Source organism: Drosophila navojoa, chromosome 3, assembly GCF_054131105.1.
Source record: "Drosophila navojoa isolate 15081-1374.11 chromosome 3, UAZ_NAV_1.0, whole genome shotgun sequence".
In the NCBI taxonomy this organism is placed as follows: Eukaryota; Metazoa; Arthropoda; class Insecta; order Diptera; family Drosophilidae; genus Drosophila; species Drosophila navojoa.
This window is the reverse complement of record NC_142891.1, coordinates 29,083,298-29,100,841: the sequence shown is the minus strand read 5'-3', so window position 1 is coordinate 29,100,841 and position 17,544 is coordinate 29,083,298. Positions and strand designations below refer to the sequence as shown.

General features: G+C 34.5%; 2 protein-coding genes across 8 annotated transcripts in view; one reads left to right on the top strand and one right to left on the bottom strand.

The window, feature by feature from the left end:
- Positions 1–5,624, top strand: part of LOC108649548 (cell adhesion molecule Dscam2) — a 32,913-nt gene extending 27,289 nt beyond the window's left edge. For 5 of the 7 annotated variants that reach the window (XM_089257593.1, XM_089257597.1, XM_089257594.1 and 2 more), the window contains 2 exons: positions 19–177; positions 214–5,624. In XM_089257593.1, coding sequence (XP_089113719.1) covers positions 19–177; positions 214–670 — 616 coding nt within the window. In that variant the 3' untranslated portion in view covers positions 671–5,624. Of the gene's footprint in view, positions 1–18 lie in introns of all 7 variants that reach the window. The other 2 variants (XM_089257595.1, XM_089257592.1) reach the window with 2 other exon arrangements.
- LOC149091970 (uncharacterized) overlaps positions 1–17,158 on the bottom strand; it is a 98,903-nt gene extending 81,745 nt beyond the window's left edge. The window contains exon 1 of the mRNA XM_089257671.1: positions 14,452–17,158. Within this exon, the coding sequence (XP_089113797.1) occupies positions 14,834–16,492 (1,659 nt within the window). The 5' untranslated portion in view covers positions 16,493–17,158 and the 3' untranslated portion in view covers positions 14,452–14,833. The remainder of the gene's footprint in view (positions 1–14,451) is intronic.
- Positions 17,159–17,544: the final 386 nt, after the last annotated feature.

The window sequence follows — 17,544 nt, the reverse complement described above, 5'->3', positions numbered from 1 at the left end:
ATGGTTATTTATCCACAGCGCCTTGGACAACGTACCCATCAACTATAGGTTCTTTGACCCGGGCACAAACCAACAACGCAAATCAACGCACCATTGTGATTCCCAGCGGAAAGTTCTCACAATTAAATCTGCCAAAGCTGCAATCCAATGTCCAGATATGTCCAGAAGTGTACCCAGTTGTCAGCGACTCAAAAGTGCCGATAGTGGTGTCAACTGCGGCACCCTTAAGCGCGATTGTGGGGAAGCCAAGATTATTTCCCGACAAACTGTACAATCGGACTCATGCAATGAAAAACTAAAGCTACGTGAGTCGGATGAATTCGGTTATAGACAAAAATTTGTTGATACGAATAAAGAGCTATTTGCACCAAGTGAGGGTGACCATTTTGACTTCTCAACTCATCGGCGAAATATTTATAGCATTGAATCTGTCTCAGATTCATTAGGAATAACGAATAGCTCACATGATTACAATTGCATGGATACTTTAAGTAACACTGAAACATTAGCTATCGGTTCAACTATGAGTGACCATAAATTTCAGATGGAAAACACTGAGAGTCTATCAAAGCCAAGCTTAACAAAAATCACAAAAGCAGAGCAATTAGATTACATTCTTACTGAAAAGCGTGTTAGTCCACCATCTGCTTTTGTTGATAGAGTTGGTTAAATGTAATTAGATAAGATTGAATATGAATACTGCATTTATTAAACTAAAGTAATTAGTAGATCAAACTTTGCTCTCAACAGCATAATAGGTAATTAATACTAAATGTAAATACCTTATAACATAGTCTAATTATAGTAACAAAATCATTTTAAATACATACACTAGTCGGCATAAGTATTTTGACGAAATCGTGCGAACAAAGCAAACAGTCTATCAATAGCTCTATGTATGCTAAATTATTTGCTGTTTACTTTTTCCGTTCTCTTTCTGCTGATAATAATACATGCAAGCATCGAATTTTCGGGTGGCATAAGTATTGAGCACTTTTGAGCAGTTGACAACCAAGTAATTTTTGTATTTAACTTTAAATGATATATACAAGTTATAAAAATCCAAGGATATTTGAGCATGAATCCCAGGCCTTCAATAGTCGCAAATTAAAAGCTTTCCACTGGTATAAAACGCATTGCAAATGAATTTCAATTCGATTTCGTCAAGCTCTATTATATCAAATAAATATATTTAAAAAGCATAATGATCCATAAATCTTGACGACTGCAGCTGCCAAGTATAAAATATGACCATTGCAGGCAAAATCCTTTCACGGAATGCTAAGGAAATGTTTTTCCAAGGTGTTTTTCTTAGTGTTGCATTTTATTTTTAATTTTACGGCCATGAACATAGTAAAAATACATTTTGGAACAAATAAGAGCAAGGAGGTATCACTCATCAAGTCCAAGGCAAACTTAAAAGACTGGTCTTTAGTAAGGAATAATTGTACAAGTCAAGGAAACTTTGGAGAACTCTTTTATGACTAGATAACAGCTCATATCGAAAACAAAATATAAAAAGGCTCGTAGAGAAAATAACCATGGTAGTGGCTCGGTTATGGTCTAGGGACTCTTGCTATTTCCCTTGGCAGGAAATAGGGTCAATATTTGAGTATCCTAAATTATCATGTCTTTCTTTACGACGATAGTCATATAGGAAAATATTTTTTCCATTAGCTGGATAATGCTATTTGCTATGATATCACGGCTGATATTTAGCTTTCTTCCTTTGATCTGGTCTTCTATGAATCCATAATGAAATACAAAAGACTACTTAAAGAGTCTATTGAAACGCAATATAACAATTTAGTTAAAAAAATCCGAAGGTTAGGGATATGTCCTGATATTTTGCAAAATTTAGTGGATTCAAGTCTGCATCCTCACCAAAATATTATTGAAGGGAGATATACCATTGATTAAATTTTTCTTTATTCTTTTATTTTTGTTTAGTTTAAACTTTTTACATTCTTATCAAAATACTTATGCCTTACCCTAAACTTATATGTATAAGTATCTTTTTAAATTTGTATGAAAAATATTTAGTGGCAAATTTTTAAGTTTTTATTAGATATATATAAAAAAAAGAAAAATAAAATATTCTAAATAAATTCGTTATAAAATGATGTTCAAAGTACGCGAAAATTTGTTGATCAAAATAATTATGCCAAGTAGTGAATGACTAAGAAGATCGACTTTACTGTGTGTCGAAAACATAATTTAATTGTTAAATGTAAAATTAATAATGATATAAGTATATTATTTCTACAAATGTTTTTGCGATCATTTATTCTCTTGCAGAGAATATAATCTGTTTACTTTGTTATGCAATATATTATCGGGATTATAAAACGTGTACAGTCTCAATCCGTATCACCCATCAAATCAGTATAATTGAAGCTGGTTGTTTAAGCCATTGCAGTATAAAATTTTTATATTTTTTCTTTGTAAATGAGTTTCCCGGTTGCAAAGATAGTATCATAATACTTAAAAAAACATCTTTCGAATTTAATATTACATATGAGATAGTGAAATATTTGGGCAACAGACTACTGTATCGTAAAGATCTATATCTTTTTTTGTTCTTTTAATGAACACAAACTTTAGTTCTGGCCATAATACTTTTACATATCTGGAACCCTCTGAGAACACCTATGTGCCACATTTATACAAGATCAATTCATATGTAGCTGGTTGAAGATAGACATCTCTGATAATATTTTAGCAAACCTCATATTTCAAAAATCTTCCAATATTAATGTGATGAATACTTTTTTTTTAAAGAAAGCAAATAACTTAAGTCAATTATTGTAATGCAAAAGAAGAAGAATTACTGGCAAATGTTTTAGGGAAGAATTTTAGATACAAGTACCCAACAATACTATTTTCCCGCTACTTGAAAAATAAAATATTAAAAAATTATACTTGGAATTGTCATTGTCTAATAAACAAATTATATTGGCTCTTAAATTCTTGCATGTAATAATTGATTTTGGTCCTGTGTATTGAAGTCTTTTAAGTTTGCAAATAATGTAGTTCATATCTAACATTTAGTATTAAAAATTAATGAATCAATTTAGTAGCAACTAAATAATAAGCACGATTTCTTACTTACACCAATAACAATTATAGTACATTGTCATCTCAATGATAGGTTAAGTTTTCACATAATTTGGAAATAATTGAGCTGTATCGATTACAATATTAAAATAAACTTAAAAAATTCTTCCTTTGGGCTAATAACGATATACGTTAATGCAACGTATAGGCAATGTTAACTCGAAAATTAATAATTAATTTACTTATTATATAATCCTTTCAAAATTGTATTTACTCCTATACTGAATTGTTAAAAGAAACAAGTAAGAAAGCTCTTCGAGCAGCTGATATTTAAAAAATTATTCGCACATGCACACACACAGAAACACAGGAACACACACACGAAAACTTAGTTGTTTAATAGCTTGTTGGTGGTCAACGTTCATGAAAGTTTCAGATTATGATAACAACATAGATATGCATGTATTTGCCGAAGTAAAAGTCTCTAATATTTGAAATAAGCTCTTTAAAAATATGATGGTGAGGGTGTAAATATAGAGGTGGGGGGTAATTTTATCACAAATCGAAATTTTATAAAGTACATAAGAATCTACATATAAAATTTGGAAACTCTAGCTTTAAATATGTAGCAGATATACATTTTTTTCTGATTTTCAATATTGTTTCAAAACAATAACAAAATAACGTGATATATTATCGATTTTTGAAAAAGATACCCTGAACCATTCAAGCTGATATTCTAATCATTCTGTACTTCTTTTATGCATACATACACACACATGCATCCACACGTACGAATACAAACGCTCTTTGCTAACTGCGCAGTAAGCAGCGACTGCGCTTGGGCCCTGCTGCAGTGCACTGCAGCGCAGCGGGCAATATGAGAATTTATTTGTTGAATAATTTAATTTGTAGACGTACAATCTTAATGAAACTTTCAGAACGTAATCATAATGTATAAAAACATTCCAAATCACAAGTCTCTAGTACTTGAAATACGTTTCTTATAAATTGGGGGCCAAGGGGGCGTGGTATCCAAAATCTGTTGATTCAAAATGTTTGTGTTCATCATATATATATATATATATATATATATATTCATCATATATATATATATGATGAACACTAAATTTTGCAAAATATAGACTCTTTAAGTAGTCTTTTGTATTTCATTATGGATTTATAGAAGACCAGATCAAAGGAAGAAAGCTAAATATCAACCGTGATATCATAGCAAATAGCATTATCCACATAATGAAAAACATATTTTCCTATATGACTATCGTCGTAAAGAAAGACATGATTATATATATATATATATATATATATATATATATATATATATATATTCATCATATATATAAAAATATATATATATATACCGAATTAATTTTCGATTATTCTCGATAAAAAAGTTATCGGATGAGTTATCGAAAAAATATAATAAACTCGCACTGCGTATGGTATTTACGAGTATGCTTGCAAAAGCTCTAGATTTTGTATCTTCTGAGCTCGACGCACTCGTACGGACGGACAGACTGACGGACAGGGCTAAATCAATTGAGCTCGTCGACCTGATCAAGAATATATATACTTTATGGGGTCTGCGACGATTTCTTCTGCCCGTTAGATACTTTTTCACAAAACTATTATACCGTGATTTCCCATTTTAAATGGGTTTAGGGTATAACAAGTAATACAAACAAACCCTTTAATTAGCAAGTGAAAGTGCATTATACGAGAATAACAGATATCTTGACCCTAAGGGATGATTTCGATTTTTGTTGTAATTTGGCATATACACGCATTTTAGTGTTATAAGAACGACTAGAAAGTTTAATGAGTATATATAGTTCATCAATAAGAAATGTTATTAAGCAATTAAGTTTGCAAAGTAAACCCACACAGCAGCCAATGCGTGTTTATGCTTGCATCCTTACGTTTTTCTGTGTGTGAGTGTATGTTTTTCTTGTGTAAGCAGAAAGACTTAAAGAATTATTGTGAAATATCAATTCTTCGAAGGGTTCTGGGTATTTCGCAGTCGAGCAGTCGAGCAGTCTCGACTAGAGCTTTCTTACTTTATTTGTTTTAAAATAAACAATATAAGATTTTGTGCATTTACAATCATCAATACAATTACAATAGGTATTTGATGGTGACTAACTGAATACATATTAAGTTCGATGTCATAATGCATTTACTATCAATAGATTGCCAATATGTTTTGTAATTATTAGACTGAGATGGTATGCAATCGAATCACGAATTTTAAATAAGTATATCATTTACCCCAACATAAGTAAACTAAATACAATACCTAATGTTTTATACTACTCTCTTACAAGTAAGCGATTTAACATAATACATTTGGAATGATCTAATATTTTGCTTATATGTCATAGGTTCAGAAGAAAGAAAACAGTACATAACACTAATCAATTTAAGATAGCATATCTACTATTATAAAAATGTCATATATATTCGTAAAATTACGTTCTGAATTCAAGATCAATTTGTATTGTCAATTGAATTATAATATTAAAAACGAAATTGTTGTGTACAATTTTGTAACACTTATGATTTGTACTTTGTTATTCAATTCCCTTAACTCAGCAAAATAGCAAATGAGGGTATACGTTTACAGATAAGTATTGTCGCATAAGCAAGTAATTGACAAAAAACAATTTAATTTAAAACATATCGAATTTTAGTTATTTAGTGTATTATTACTAAGCCTGCAAATAGATGGTACATCTAGAACAAACTTTCGACCCAAACAATTAACAAGAAAGAAGGATCTAGTCGAAACTGCTTTACTAGGAGATACCCTGAACCCTCCAAGCTGATACTCTAATCACTCTGCATTTCTTTTATGCACACATACATACATACATACATATGCATCCCCACGTGCGAATACGAATGCGCTCTGCTAACTGCGCAGTAAGCAGCGACTGCGCTTAATTTGTAGAAACACAATCTTAATGAAATTTTGAGAAGGAAATTACAAACGTATGTACATTCCAAAGCACAAGTCTCTAGTACTTTAAATACGTTTTTTATAAATTGGAGGCGTAGTATCCAAAATCTGTAAATTACTGAATCTTTGTATTCACTATATGTACATAAATATATACAGTAAATCTGAAATTTGTATACCCTGAACCCATTGAATATGGGTAATCAGAGTATAATGGTTTCGTTGAAATGTATGTTACAGACAGAAAGAAGGAGGCGTGGCAGACCCCACAAAGTATATATATTCTTAATCAGGGCGACGAGCTGAGTCGATTTGGCCCTGTCCGTCTGTATGTCTGTCCGTCCGTCCGTCTGTCCGTATGTTTGGACGCATCGATCTCACAAGATATAAGAGCTAGAGACTTGAATTTTTTTTAAGAATGTCGGTATGTATCGCGCGCATAGCTATTTTATCACTGAAAAACTATAACTCATCCCGTTATCTTAAAAGCTAGAGTGTCCAAATTTAAAATATATATTAAGATGCATTTATACAATTTTCTTAAATTTTACCAACCACCCACCCTGACCACCCTGACCTGTGTGCATTGGTGAAATATGATTTAGTCGAAGGGTTTCCCGATCAGCCAACTAGGGGCGTAGCGAAACGGAAAATGTATTTTGCGATATACCAGAAATCATATTAGTTGAAATCGGCAAATCGGATAAATCTGTATCTCCAAGAGTTTGTTTTCATCATATGTATATACACAGTAAGTCTGAAGTCTCTAGGTCTAAAAGTGTTCAAATGAGGCTGAGAAAACGAAATAATTTTTCGATTAGACTCGCTAAAAAAGATATCGGAATTTTTATCGAAAAAATAAGACAAACTTGTATTGCGTGTGGTATACACGAGTATGCATGCCAAAGCTCTCTAGCGTTTGTATCTTCTGAGATCACTCACTCATTCGGACGGACGGACGGACTCGATAAAAAAACCTTTTCGAAAATCAGTTAAATTATACCTCCTACATCTTTAAAGCTAAAGTCCCCAAATTTTAAATATATATTAAGACGCATTTTATAGAATTCCGAATCTTTGTTAACTTTTGCCCTCCACCTTTATATCTCCCTGACCCTCATATTTGTAAAAAGCGTATTTCAAATACTAGAGACTTGTGCTTGTTCTGAAAGTTTTATTAAGATTGTACGTCTAAAAATTAAATTATTCAACAAATAAATTCTTATAATATTGCCAACACTGCAGCGCAGCCCAAGCGCAGTCGCCTGTGTATCTATGTGAGTGTGTGAATTATTATTGTAATATCATTTGCTTGAAGGGTTCAGGGGATCTCTTAGTCGAGCATTCTCGACTAGACCTTTCTTACTTGCTTCAGCCCAATTTAGACCAGGAGACTTCAGATTTACTCTATATGTACATTTGATGAATACTAAGATTTTGTAATTTACAGATTTTTTATACCACGCCCCTTCGCCCCAAATTAAAGAAGTGCAGAATGATTAGTATATGCATATGCTTGGAGGGTTCATGGTGTCTTCTAGTCGAGCAGTCTCGACAAGAACTACTTGTTATCTTACTTTCTTAAAATTCTTCGTGGATTATACAGAACGGATTAATTCTTTGTGGATTATACATAATACCTATTTACAATGTGATACAGCTGCAATGCCGCTCAATAGTTTACTGTGTGATTATATGAGTATCTTTGTTTTTGTATGTGTGTTGTCCAATAAAATTGTTTCCGTAGTATTTAGTTTCAGTTTAATGTGTTTGCTGGGAAAAGAAGAAAAGGAATGAAATGCAAGCACTTTCGATTGAAGCACGCTAAGAGCACAGTCTAATATTAAACGATTTATCATGTCTATTATACTATTTACTGTCATTGTCATTGAGGAAATTTGAGTAAGAGTGAAAGAAGAAACCATTCAAAGTGAGAAGGCATGCCTATCTTATCAAGTAACAACGTTCTATGAGCAGGACACCAGAAATTTGTATCTATGTACTAGTAAACGTGTTAGCATTGGCCGTACGAGAATATACTTATAATATTTTACAAAAATATGTTATAAGAACAAAAGGAATTCTTGCGTGAAGTGAATTTTGAAAACATTGAAAAAAACCCACACAGCCATAATAAGCTCTGTCAGCGTGACCAGCGGCGAAGCCTCAACCTTCAGCCCTCAACCCCTTGGAAAGCTATGAGGGTGCACAAAGTTTACAAGCTTTTCGAGAATATTTTCAATATGACGACAAACATAGGTAGCCACGGTTAGCATTACCTGGAGCATAGCTCCGTAAATGTGACTCTTCTGCAATGTGTGTGCACGACAAATATTTGAAGCAGAAAATGCCACCGAAGGAATTCGTATAAGGGACTACATATTTTATATTACTGTTGTTTTACATTACTCGGCATTTTGTTTCATCGTGAAGCAGCATACGAGCGGACACATAACTTAGATGCACTAGCAAAATAACCATCACTGGCTAACCCTTCTCATTATTTTGAGTTTTCTATTGACAAATTTTAAAGGGCTCTTTAATATAAGTAATATGAAGCTCTAAGAAATGCATTATATTATAAATATTTTATATTACATGTATAATGGCTTTGTTTAAATGTACATAAATGGCAGGTTGAAAAACAAAAACACAGACTATTAATGTTACTCACTGTATAAAGACAAATCTCTTATTTGATTATCCAAAATTTTTTCTCAGCACGAATATGGAATTTTGTTTCTTTAACACATTTAAGTTTGACTGGTCTACAAAATCTAGTCCACTGAGGAGTACGATTCATCCAAAATACATTACCAAAATTATTATTCTATTAATTTTAGGTGAATTATTGTTGTCGCAAAAAGCGGGTCGTCAGAGAGCTATGTATCACATCCAAAAAAGTGTTACTTATAACTGCTTTGTCAGGTTTTCCGTCAAGTCCATAGATTGCAGTATGGGTCAGATTTAAAGTATCAGCCAAACTGATTTAGCCCTATCGTCTGTCAGTCCTTATGTTTGAACGCGTCAATCTCAAAAGATAGAAGAGCTAGGGACTTGAAATTTGTATACTCATTCACGAAAGTAAAATGAGTATATTGGTTTTGTGCAATGTCCGTCTTGCTGTCTGTCCGTCTGTCTGCCTGTCAGTCTGTCCGTATGAACGCAATCTATTTCGGCGCTATTGAAGCTAGAGACTTAAAATTTGGAACATATATTCGTGTATATCTCCGATTAATAAGGTGTTAAATTTTTTCCGGATCCGCCCATTAGGGGCGTGGCAAATCGGAAAATGTATTTTCCGATATGCCAGAAGTCATGTTATTTGAAGAACTAGAAAGCTGAAATTTGGTATGTAGATCCGCGTCGACCACCCAAGATCACCAGCTGTATCTCCCAAAGTAGTCAATCTGCAATGCTGAAATTCGGCACATGAGCTAATGTTTCGATTCCTTAAAGATGGATGGAAAAATTATATATCCACGCCTTCTAGGGGCGAGGCTGATCGGACCTGAAGACATAGTGATTTTTCAAATTCTGCTATATTATAGGCACTATTGATGCTAGAGACCTTAGAGACCTTTGGTATATATACGCAGTTTGACCTCCCAAGTCCAACGGGCTATGATAGATTTATCTCCGCACAAAGCGTGGCGAACCGCAAAAGTTTATATCTCCTAAAATATAAGAGCTAGAAGGTCCAAATTTGGATATTTAAGTTACTAGTAACTTCCTCTATCGATTCCCCAAATAATATTGTTACGCCTCTTTAGAACATGGCATATAAATTTTTTCATGTAATTTGGCATGTAATTTTTTCATTTTGGAGCAATCAATTTTGCTGCTATATTACGGTTAGCTTGTTCCATGAGCTGAACAAAAACGAAGTGTCTACGCCCAGTAGGGGCGTGGCAAATCGACTAAACTAGCTACTAAATTGCTTATGAGGTGTGAATGAGTATTCTGCAGTCGGTAACGCCGGACTGCAATGTTCTTACTTGTTTTTTCTAGGTCCGTGCATATCTGTCCCATTATTTTGTATGTTATAAATGTAGACTCATATAATATCGATTCTTATTAAAGTTTACACCGCATCCCTAAATTCATCTACTAACCCTCATATTTGTAAGAGGCGTACTACAAATACTGTGCTTCGGCAATAGCATGCCTTTCCACGCCATAAGCATAATCTGAAAGTTTCATGACGAGTGTCCACCCACAAGATATGTTATTTAACAATTAATTTACCATAACGCATACACTGAATATATGTGAGTGCATGTGCGAATAATTATTGAAATATCAGTTGCTCGAAGGGTTCAGGGGATCTCGTAGTCGAGCATTCTCGACAAGAGTTTTCTTACTTGTTTTAAATGATCGCATAGGCAGTGCGGATGTCGAGTTTACCTTCAAAAATCGACAAATCATCCCGTTATGTTTTTATTAGGGACCGCAAATCAGAGTTCTGAATTAAAAAAAAAATACGCCTAAAAGTGAGGGGAAAAAACAAATACGTTTTTTTTTACAGACAATTTTTTGTAAAAAAATTATTTTTAATTACTATAAATAATTTATATGATAAAAAATAATTAATACAGATCAATTTTTATATAAAAATCAAATCATAACTTTTATTTTCAATTTGTGTAACACAAATTAAAAAAAAGAGTTATGCATTAACTTTTCTTATTAAAATTGAAAATAAAAATTGATTTTAAATAAAAAAAAAAAATGTATTTCTTAAATAAAACTTATAACGGAGTACAATTATTCTTACGCGATGTAAGAGTGGTCTTAGAGCTGAATTGAAACTGAACTGCTGATTGAAAATTTGTTTGTCTTATATAGCTAGAAATGTATATCGATGGTGGCGTGATTTTGCTGAAGTGAGTGGCCTGATCGCTGCCAAATATGCTGAATATGCAGTTACCACGAGAAAGGGTTCGATGCGTTGGAGTGCGACTTGTTTATATGAGTGGATGATCAAATGATTGTTTCTAAGCGGACACTGGGACGATTTGTTTCTAAGTGGACGCTTGGCCGATTTATTTATGAGTAGTTGCTAGGGCGATCGTGGCTTTGGTGTTGTGTTTAAGTGTGGGTGAGTGCTCATGGATATATTACTTCCACATCCTAAAGAGATTAGCCTGTCCTCAGGCGGAAAATGTAGGATACAATTGTGGTATGGTTTCTAATGGTGAATGAGTTTCGGGGAGTGGTTGCTCTTCTGGTGTTGAATTACTTGATGTTATGGCTGTTTCATGTCTTATGAAAGTTTTCTTAGATATTGTCTTAAATTTAATGATTACAAATAGTATTAGACTTATATAGTAATTATAAAAGTTCTGGTGGTTATAATATTGAATGTCTTATTATATTTAGTATTTTTTAAAAATATTTGCTTTGTTTGTAGTAATGATATTAGTTCTGTTTTTGTGATATTATTTGTTACATAGATAGTTTGTGTGTAGTCTGATAGTGTGTTTACAATTGAGATGTTATTTATTTGAAGGCTACAGTCATATATTTTAATTATGTTATTACTCTGAATATTAATATTATTTTTATTACAGTTTTGAATGATTTTTGTTTTTGGGTAGTTCCAAGTTACAATAATGTTTCGTTCTATATAATTGATTTGGTATGTTTTAAATGTTTTGGTATATTTGCATTCTGCTGATCTTTGAGTTATTATACTACATATACATTCGTTTGCTTCTTGTTTCTTTGTGGTTCTTATATGTATATGCTTTATTATTTAAGATGTAGTAAGTCTCAAAAGTATTTTCTAATAATGTATTATTTTGATTATCTGGGTAAGGTAAAATCTTATAAAAAGTTGTTTTGCGGTACATGCAAAATTATGAATATTTCGTTTGTGTCTGATTTAAACCAAGTAGAAGTCTTTATGTTTAGAATTTTTTCAGAATTTATATGATGCTGTAAAAGTTTGGGGTTGAAAATGCCTAGTCTTGTTAATTGCATGCCTAATTCAATATCTCCTTTGTATTCTGTGAAATAATTAGGTGTCGTATTTACTTTCGTTAGTCTTCTTTTTTCTTTTGAATTTCGATTTGTAATGTGTGGTTTGTTGTCCTCTATTGTTTCTATGTAATGTTTTTCGTCAGTTTGTCCTGTTTTCTTGAATGGTGTCGTTGTTTTAGTTTTAACTAGAGGGGCGTGTTTGTAGTCTGTGTATTTCGAAGTCGATTCGGTTTTTGTTGAGCTTTTTGATTTGATTTATCTTGTTTGCTTGTGTGTCATATTAAGGTGTACCTGCGTATATAAATATGTCTGCTGGGGTTTTGTTCGTTGTCAAGTGTTTTGTCTTATGGTTATAAATGTATAGAATGGTTTCGAATTTCGTCTGTTTGTTTTCTATGTCGGATTCTGTATTAATAATTCTAAGTTTTTAGTTAATTGTTCGGTGAAATCTTTCTATGTCTGAAATACCGTTTTTGCTAGTAGTGATATTGATTTTTACTTTTTCGGATTGTAACCAAGCTTGGATAGCTGCGCATATAAATGCTGAGTCTTTGTCTGCTTTGATTTCGACGGGCTTTTCCATGTCATTGAAAATTTTTATGATTGCTCTTTTAGTTTCGAGCCAATCACGACTGTTTACTTCTACTAAATTTCCGTATTTTGAATATATGTCAATGTTTGTTGTTGTCTGGGATTGTATACTTCTGGAGTGATTTCCAATGTCAGTTTTGTGTTTCTGTTTTCAGTTTTAGATAGATTGCAAATTTCGCATTCATTAATAATATTTTGTATTAGATTTTGGTGGTCTGGAATATTTGGTAGCCCATACGATGGCTAATAGTTCTTTTTCTATTGCTGAATAATACCTTTTTTATGGAAGTTAAGTGTTCATCTAGTGAAGTTGAGAATATGATTATGTCGTCGAGGTAAACTAGACAGTCTTTGAAAATTAAGTCTTCTAAAAAGTTATTCATACATCTTTGGAAGGTTGCAGGGGCTTTTTTTAACCCGAAAGGAATGCGAGTGAATTCATAATGCCCTCGTTTTGTTGAGAATGCAGTTTTTGCGATTGATTGAGGGTCCATTTGAATTTGATAGAAGCCCTTAGCTAGATCGATAGTGGTAAAATATTGGCATTTGCCAAGCTTATCTAGGATTTCATCCATGATGGGTAATGGGTATTTATCATCTAGTCAATGACTAAACGATATTTTTTTTCTTTGGAAGCGTCCTCTTTTTTAGGTACGATCCATATGGGTGAACAATAGATTGAATTAGATTTTCTAATGGTTCCTGTTTTAACATTTCGTTAATTTGCTTGTTGACTTCTTGGTCAAGAATTTAGGGTGTCTATAAGGGTATTTATAGATGGGGTCCTCTTGTTTAGTTATTATTTTATGTTTGATTGTACTAGTAAAGGTCAAATTTTCACCTTTTCTGTTCTGGATGTCACTATAGTCGTGAAGTATTTTCTTAAATTTATTTGTTTCTTCTGGACTTAGATGATCCAGTCTGTATTCTTTTTTTTCTTTAATATTATTATTTATTTCGTACGAATATAAGTCGTACTCGAATTCTGTTGGAGGGTAAGGGATTTCATTGGAAATTTCTTGATCATATTTGAATTTGAAAGTGTAGTTTCCTATGGTTATGTTATCTTCTGCATAATTAATGATGGCTTTGGATGCCGAAAGGTAATTTCTACCTAATAGTATATCGTAACTGTCTGAGAAATTGTGACAATAGAATTTTTGTATAGTGGGGCAGAGTTTTCTACTTCCGAATGAAATGCTTCTATTGAGTTCTATTATACCTTTAATGGTTTGGACTTTTAGATGTTCTTTAGTTTCTGGGAAATTGAAAAAGTTTTTATTAATAAGGTTTATGGAAGAACCTGTGTTTACTATGCATTTAAGGGGTGTGTTATTTAAGATGAGTCTGATGTAGGGGTTTGTTCGATTGGTGTTATCGGTTTGGTTTAATCCGAGGCAGATTGATGAAAATTTTCCGACCAATCCATTTTAGTCTGTCCGCTGTTGCTTTCTCTAGTACGTTTAGTTGGTTGATTAGGGAAAGGACTTTGAGTTTGAGTGGTCTTTTGATAGTTTAGAGGATTTTGTTGCGTTTCGTAATTTAATTTGTTACGGAACTCAGTATAAAGTTGTTGGTTAGTAGGATTATTCTGTCCTGCTGAAGTGCATTGATAGTTATTTTGCTTGTAATTCGTTTGGTTTTGGGTGGGTTTATAATTTGTTTGAGTTTGGTTTTGTTAAGAATAATTTTGGGAATCAGTTGACTTCGAAGAATAGAATAAGCCTTCTCTTTGGGCTACTTGTTTTAAATTAGACACTTTTGAAATATCAAACTTCGCTAAAGTCATATATAGCCTATCTGGCAACTTTCTAGTAATAACTTCTGAACGAATACACTTTACTATGATGGTGTTTAGTTTCGTATTGATCTTTATTATTCTGAGCCTGGGTTTATATACCCAGACTCATGTATAATTTCAACCCTTAAATCTAATGTATCTATTGCTGAGTGTGTAAGGCTCAGCATTGGGCTATTACATATTCTTATCTTATCGCTGAGTGTGTAAGACTCCGCGTTGGTCTATTAGCTATTCTTATCCTATCGCTGAGTTTGTAAGGCTCAGCGCTCGTCTCCTTCGTAATCTGACTCTGGGGTTGCAAGGGTTGATCTTCATTTGTCTATTTATGCAGTCCGTACATGTGGCCCTTATCTCTTCACAGCGCGCTACCTGCTAGTCGCTGAATGCGTCGGAGGCATGTATACGATCATCGTATATATTCATATGTTCATGCCTGAACATTCTGCGGGGGGCCAAGTGTGTGAATTGTTGCCAATCCAATCCTTATGTTCGTGCCTGAACATTCTGCGGGGCCCAGAGAGTGTGACATCCAGATAAACCGAGTGTGCCACCAGTACCTTGGACTTTTGCTTAGGTGGCGGCTCCCATGCCAAGTGAAGTCGAGCCTCTTTGAAAAACATCCGCGGCTTTTGGGTGTCATCATTTGTTACATTAGTATAGCTGAGTGCATCTGTTGAGGAAGTTGTCAATCGTTTCATTGTTGCCGAAGCCAAAGCCTCCAAATGGTAGATATCCTTCGTTTGATCCTGATGCTTTAGAATAGATATTGATTCGCTTGTAGTAATTATGGTTGTTTCCTTTAAAATGTTGCTGCTACTTCCAATTGAATCCCTTTCCGATGCAATTGTACTTGCAGTTTTAGTCTCCATAGTTGGTAGCGCTGCTGTGGTCATCACTGGAGAGTTTGAGTCGGTATTGTCGCTGTTCTCTTCAGCTGCACATCCAGCCGCTGTTGCAGTCTCCGCAGAAGTTTGCTCTTCCGTCGTGCTGCCAACTGTAGAAATATCATCCATTGGTCGAACTTCCAATTGGATATCTGTTGTTGTATCTTCAGCGATACTCAACGTCGATGTCGAAGTTGTGGCAGAAATTCCATTCTTGTCCTCATCTTCTATGCCCTCCGAATCCAATGTCGGAGTTGGTGGAGCCCAGATCTTCTTTATTGATCTCTTGTCTTCACCCTGCTTTGTTTTTGTTGTTACTACTTGAAGTTTATTTTCTTGTTCTGTAGATTCAGTTATATATCTTCCCATGTGGGGGCTTGCCGGCGGGTTGAAATCCCACTTTTTGAACACAATTGCATCCAAAGCTGCCTGAGATGCTAGCATCTCATCAGCGGTGACCTCGTCACTGTTATCGGAGGTGCTCACGTAATTTCGGATACTGCCTTCATCATCATTCTTCAGCAGTTCCTTGTCCACTGGCAAATAACGTTTGTAGCGTCTGCATAAACAGTCCCACGCTAACTTGTAGTTACCTACTCCCATTGCGAAATTGCTTATCATTTGTACATCTTCTCCTTTGACATACATTTGCAAGTATAGCAGTTTCGTTTTGTCGCTGATATCCTTTCTGTTGTGGATTATTTTGGTGAACTGCTCGAAGAACATCGGCCACGCCTTAGGACTTCCATTAAAGTAAGGAAGTGTTGGTCTCTGTCGCTTTGGAGTGTCTTCTTTTATGTTTTGCAGTGCACTTATTTTTCTTTCCAGCTTTTTAGACACTGTGTACACTTTGACTTCCAGTGCGTCTATGCCATCGATTTCATGGACATGCTTATCATATTTATCCTCCAAATCGGTAAGCGTTGACTGGACTTTATTCCAGAGGAACTCTAGCGTTTCTTTGCTGTCTAGAGCATCCTCCTGGTTGCTGAGCTCAATGTTGGCCTGCACTTCTTCAATGTGCAGCCATACTCTTTGAACTCTTATGTCCAAAAGGTTAAGCAACTTCACCATTGGGCTCGACCAACCGAATAAAAACATCTCTTGCGTTGATGTTTCCGGTATCGTTGCCCAGCTATGAAGTTGGCCTGTGTCTATGGCGTGATCGGCAACTTTGGTCCTGAATTCTGCCATTATGCCATAAAATATTTCTTGTTAAATATTGATGGTTGACGACACAGTTGTGTGTTTATTGTAGATCCATTGGCTTTTCCCGTTGGAGGTTTTTTTGTTTTGATCACTAGGTTGATCTTGCTGTGCCTCGACTCACAGCTTGGGTTGGTAAGCCAATGCACAAATCTACTATTATTTAGCACTTCACTTTGTACTAAACATAAACACTTTTCCTTGTGGACTGCATTGAAGTATTAAAAATACTTCATCCGGCTCGAAGGACCATGAGCGAATACACTTGACTATGATGGTGTTTAGTTTCGTATTGATCTTTATTATTCTGAGCCTGGGTTTATATACCCAGACTCATGTATAATTTCAACCCTTAAATCTAATGTATCTATTGCTGAGTGTGTAAGGCTCAGCATTGGGCTATTACATATTCTTATCTTATCGCTGAGTGTGTAAGACTCCGCGTTGGTCTATTAGCTATTCTTATCCTATCGCTGAGTTTGTAAGGCTCAGCGCTCGTCTCCTTCGTAATCTGACTCTGGGGTTGCAAGGGTTGATCTTCATTTGTCTATTTATGCAGTCCGTACATGTGGCCCTTATCTCTTCACAGCGCGCTACCTGCTAGTCGCTGAGTGCGTCGGAGGCATGTATACGATCATCGTATATATTCATATGTTCATGCCTGAACAACTTCTTTTACAGTATTATTCATTGCATTTATATAAAGTGTAGCATTGGCGGGATCGCCTTCTAATGTCAATTTGTTCACAATTATGAATGTCTTATGTTCTAATTCTTCAATAAACTTACGAAGGCTTCCGTTGAAATTGGTGTTGTACAAACGTCGTAGAAGTTCCTCGCAAGATGTGTGAGTTTTGAATTCACTAATCAAGGCGGATCGAAGACTAGTCCAACCTGCGGCTTGTGTGAGTTGGGACACTCGTTGTGCTGCTCCAGTTAGTAGCATCACGATGGTTCCATACATTAAGCTATGCTGGCGGACGTTAAGTAGTCGATGCGTCTGATGAAAGCACTTCATCCATTGGTGTCACCCTTGAATG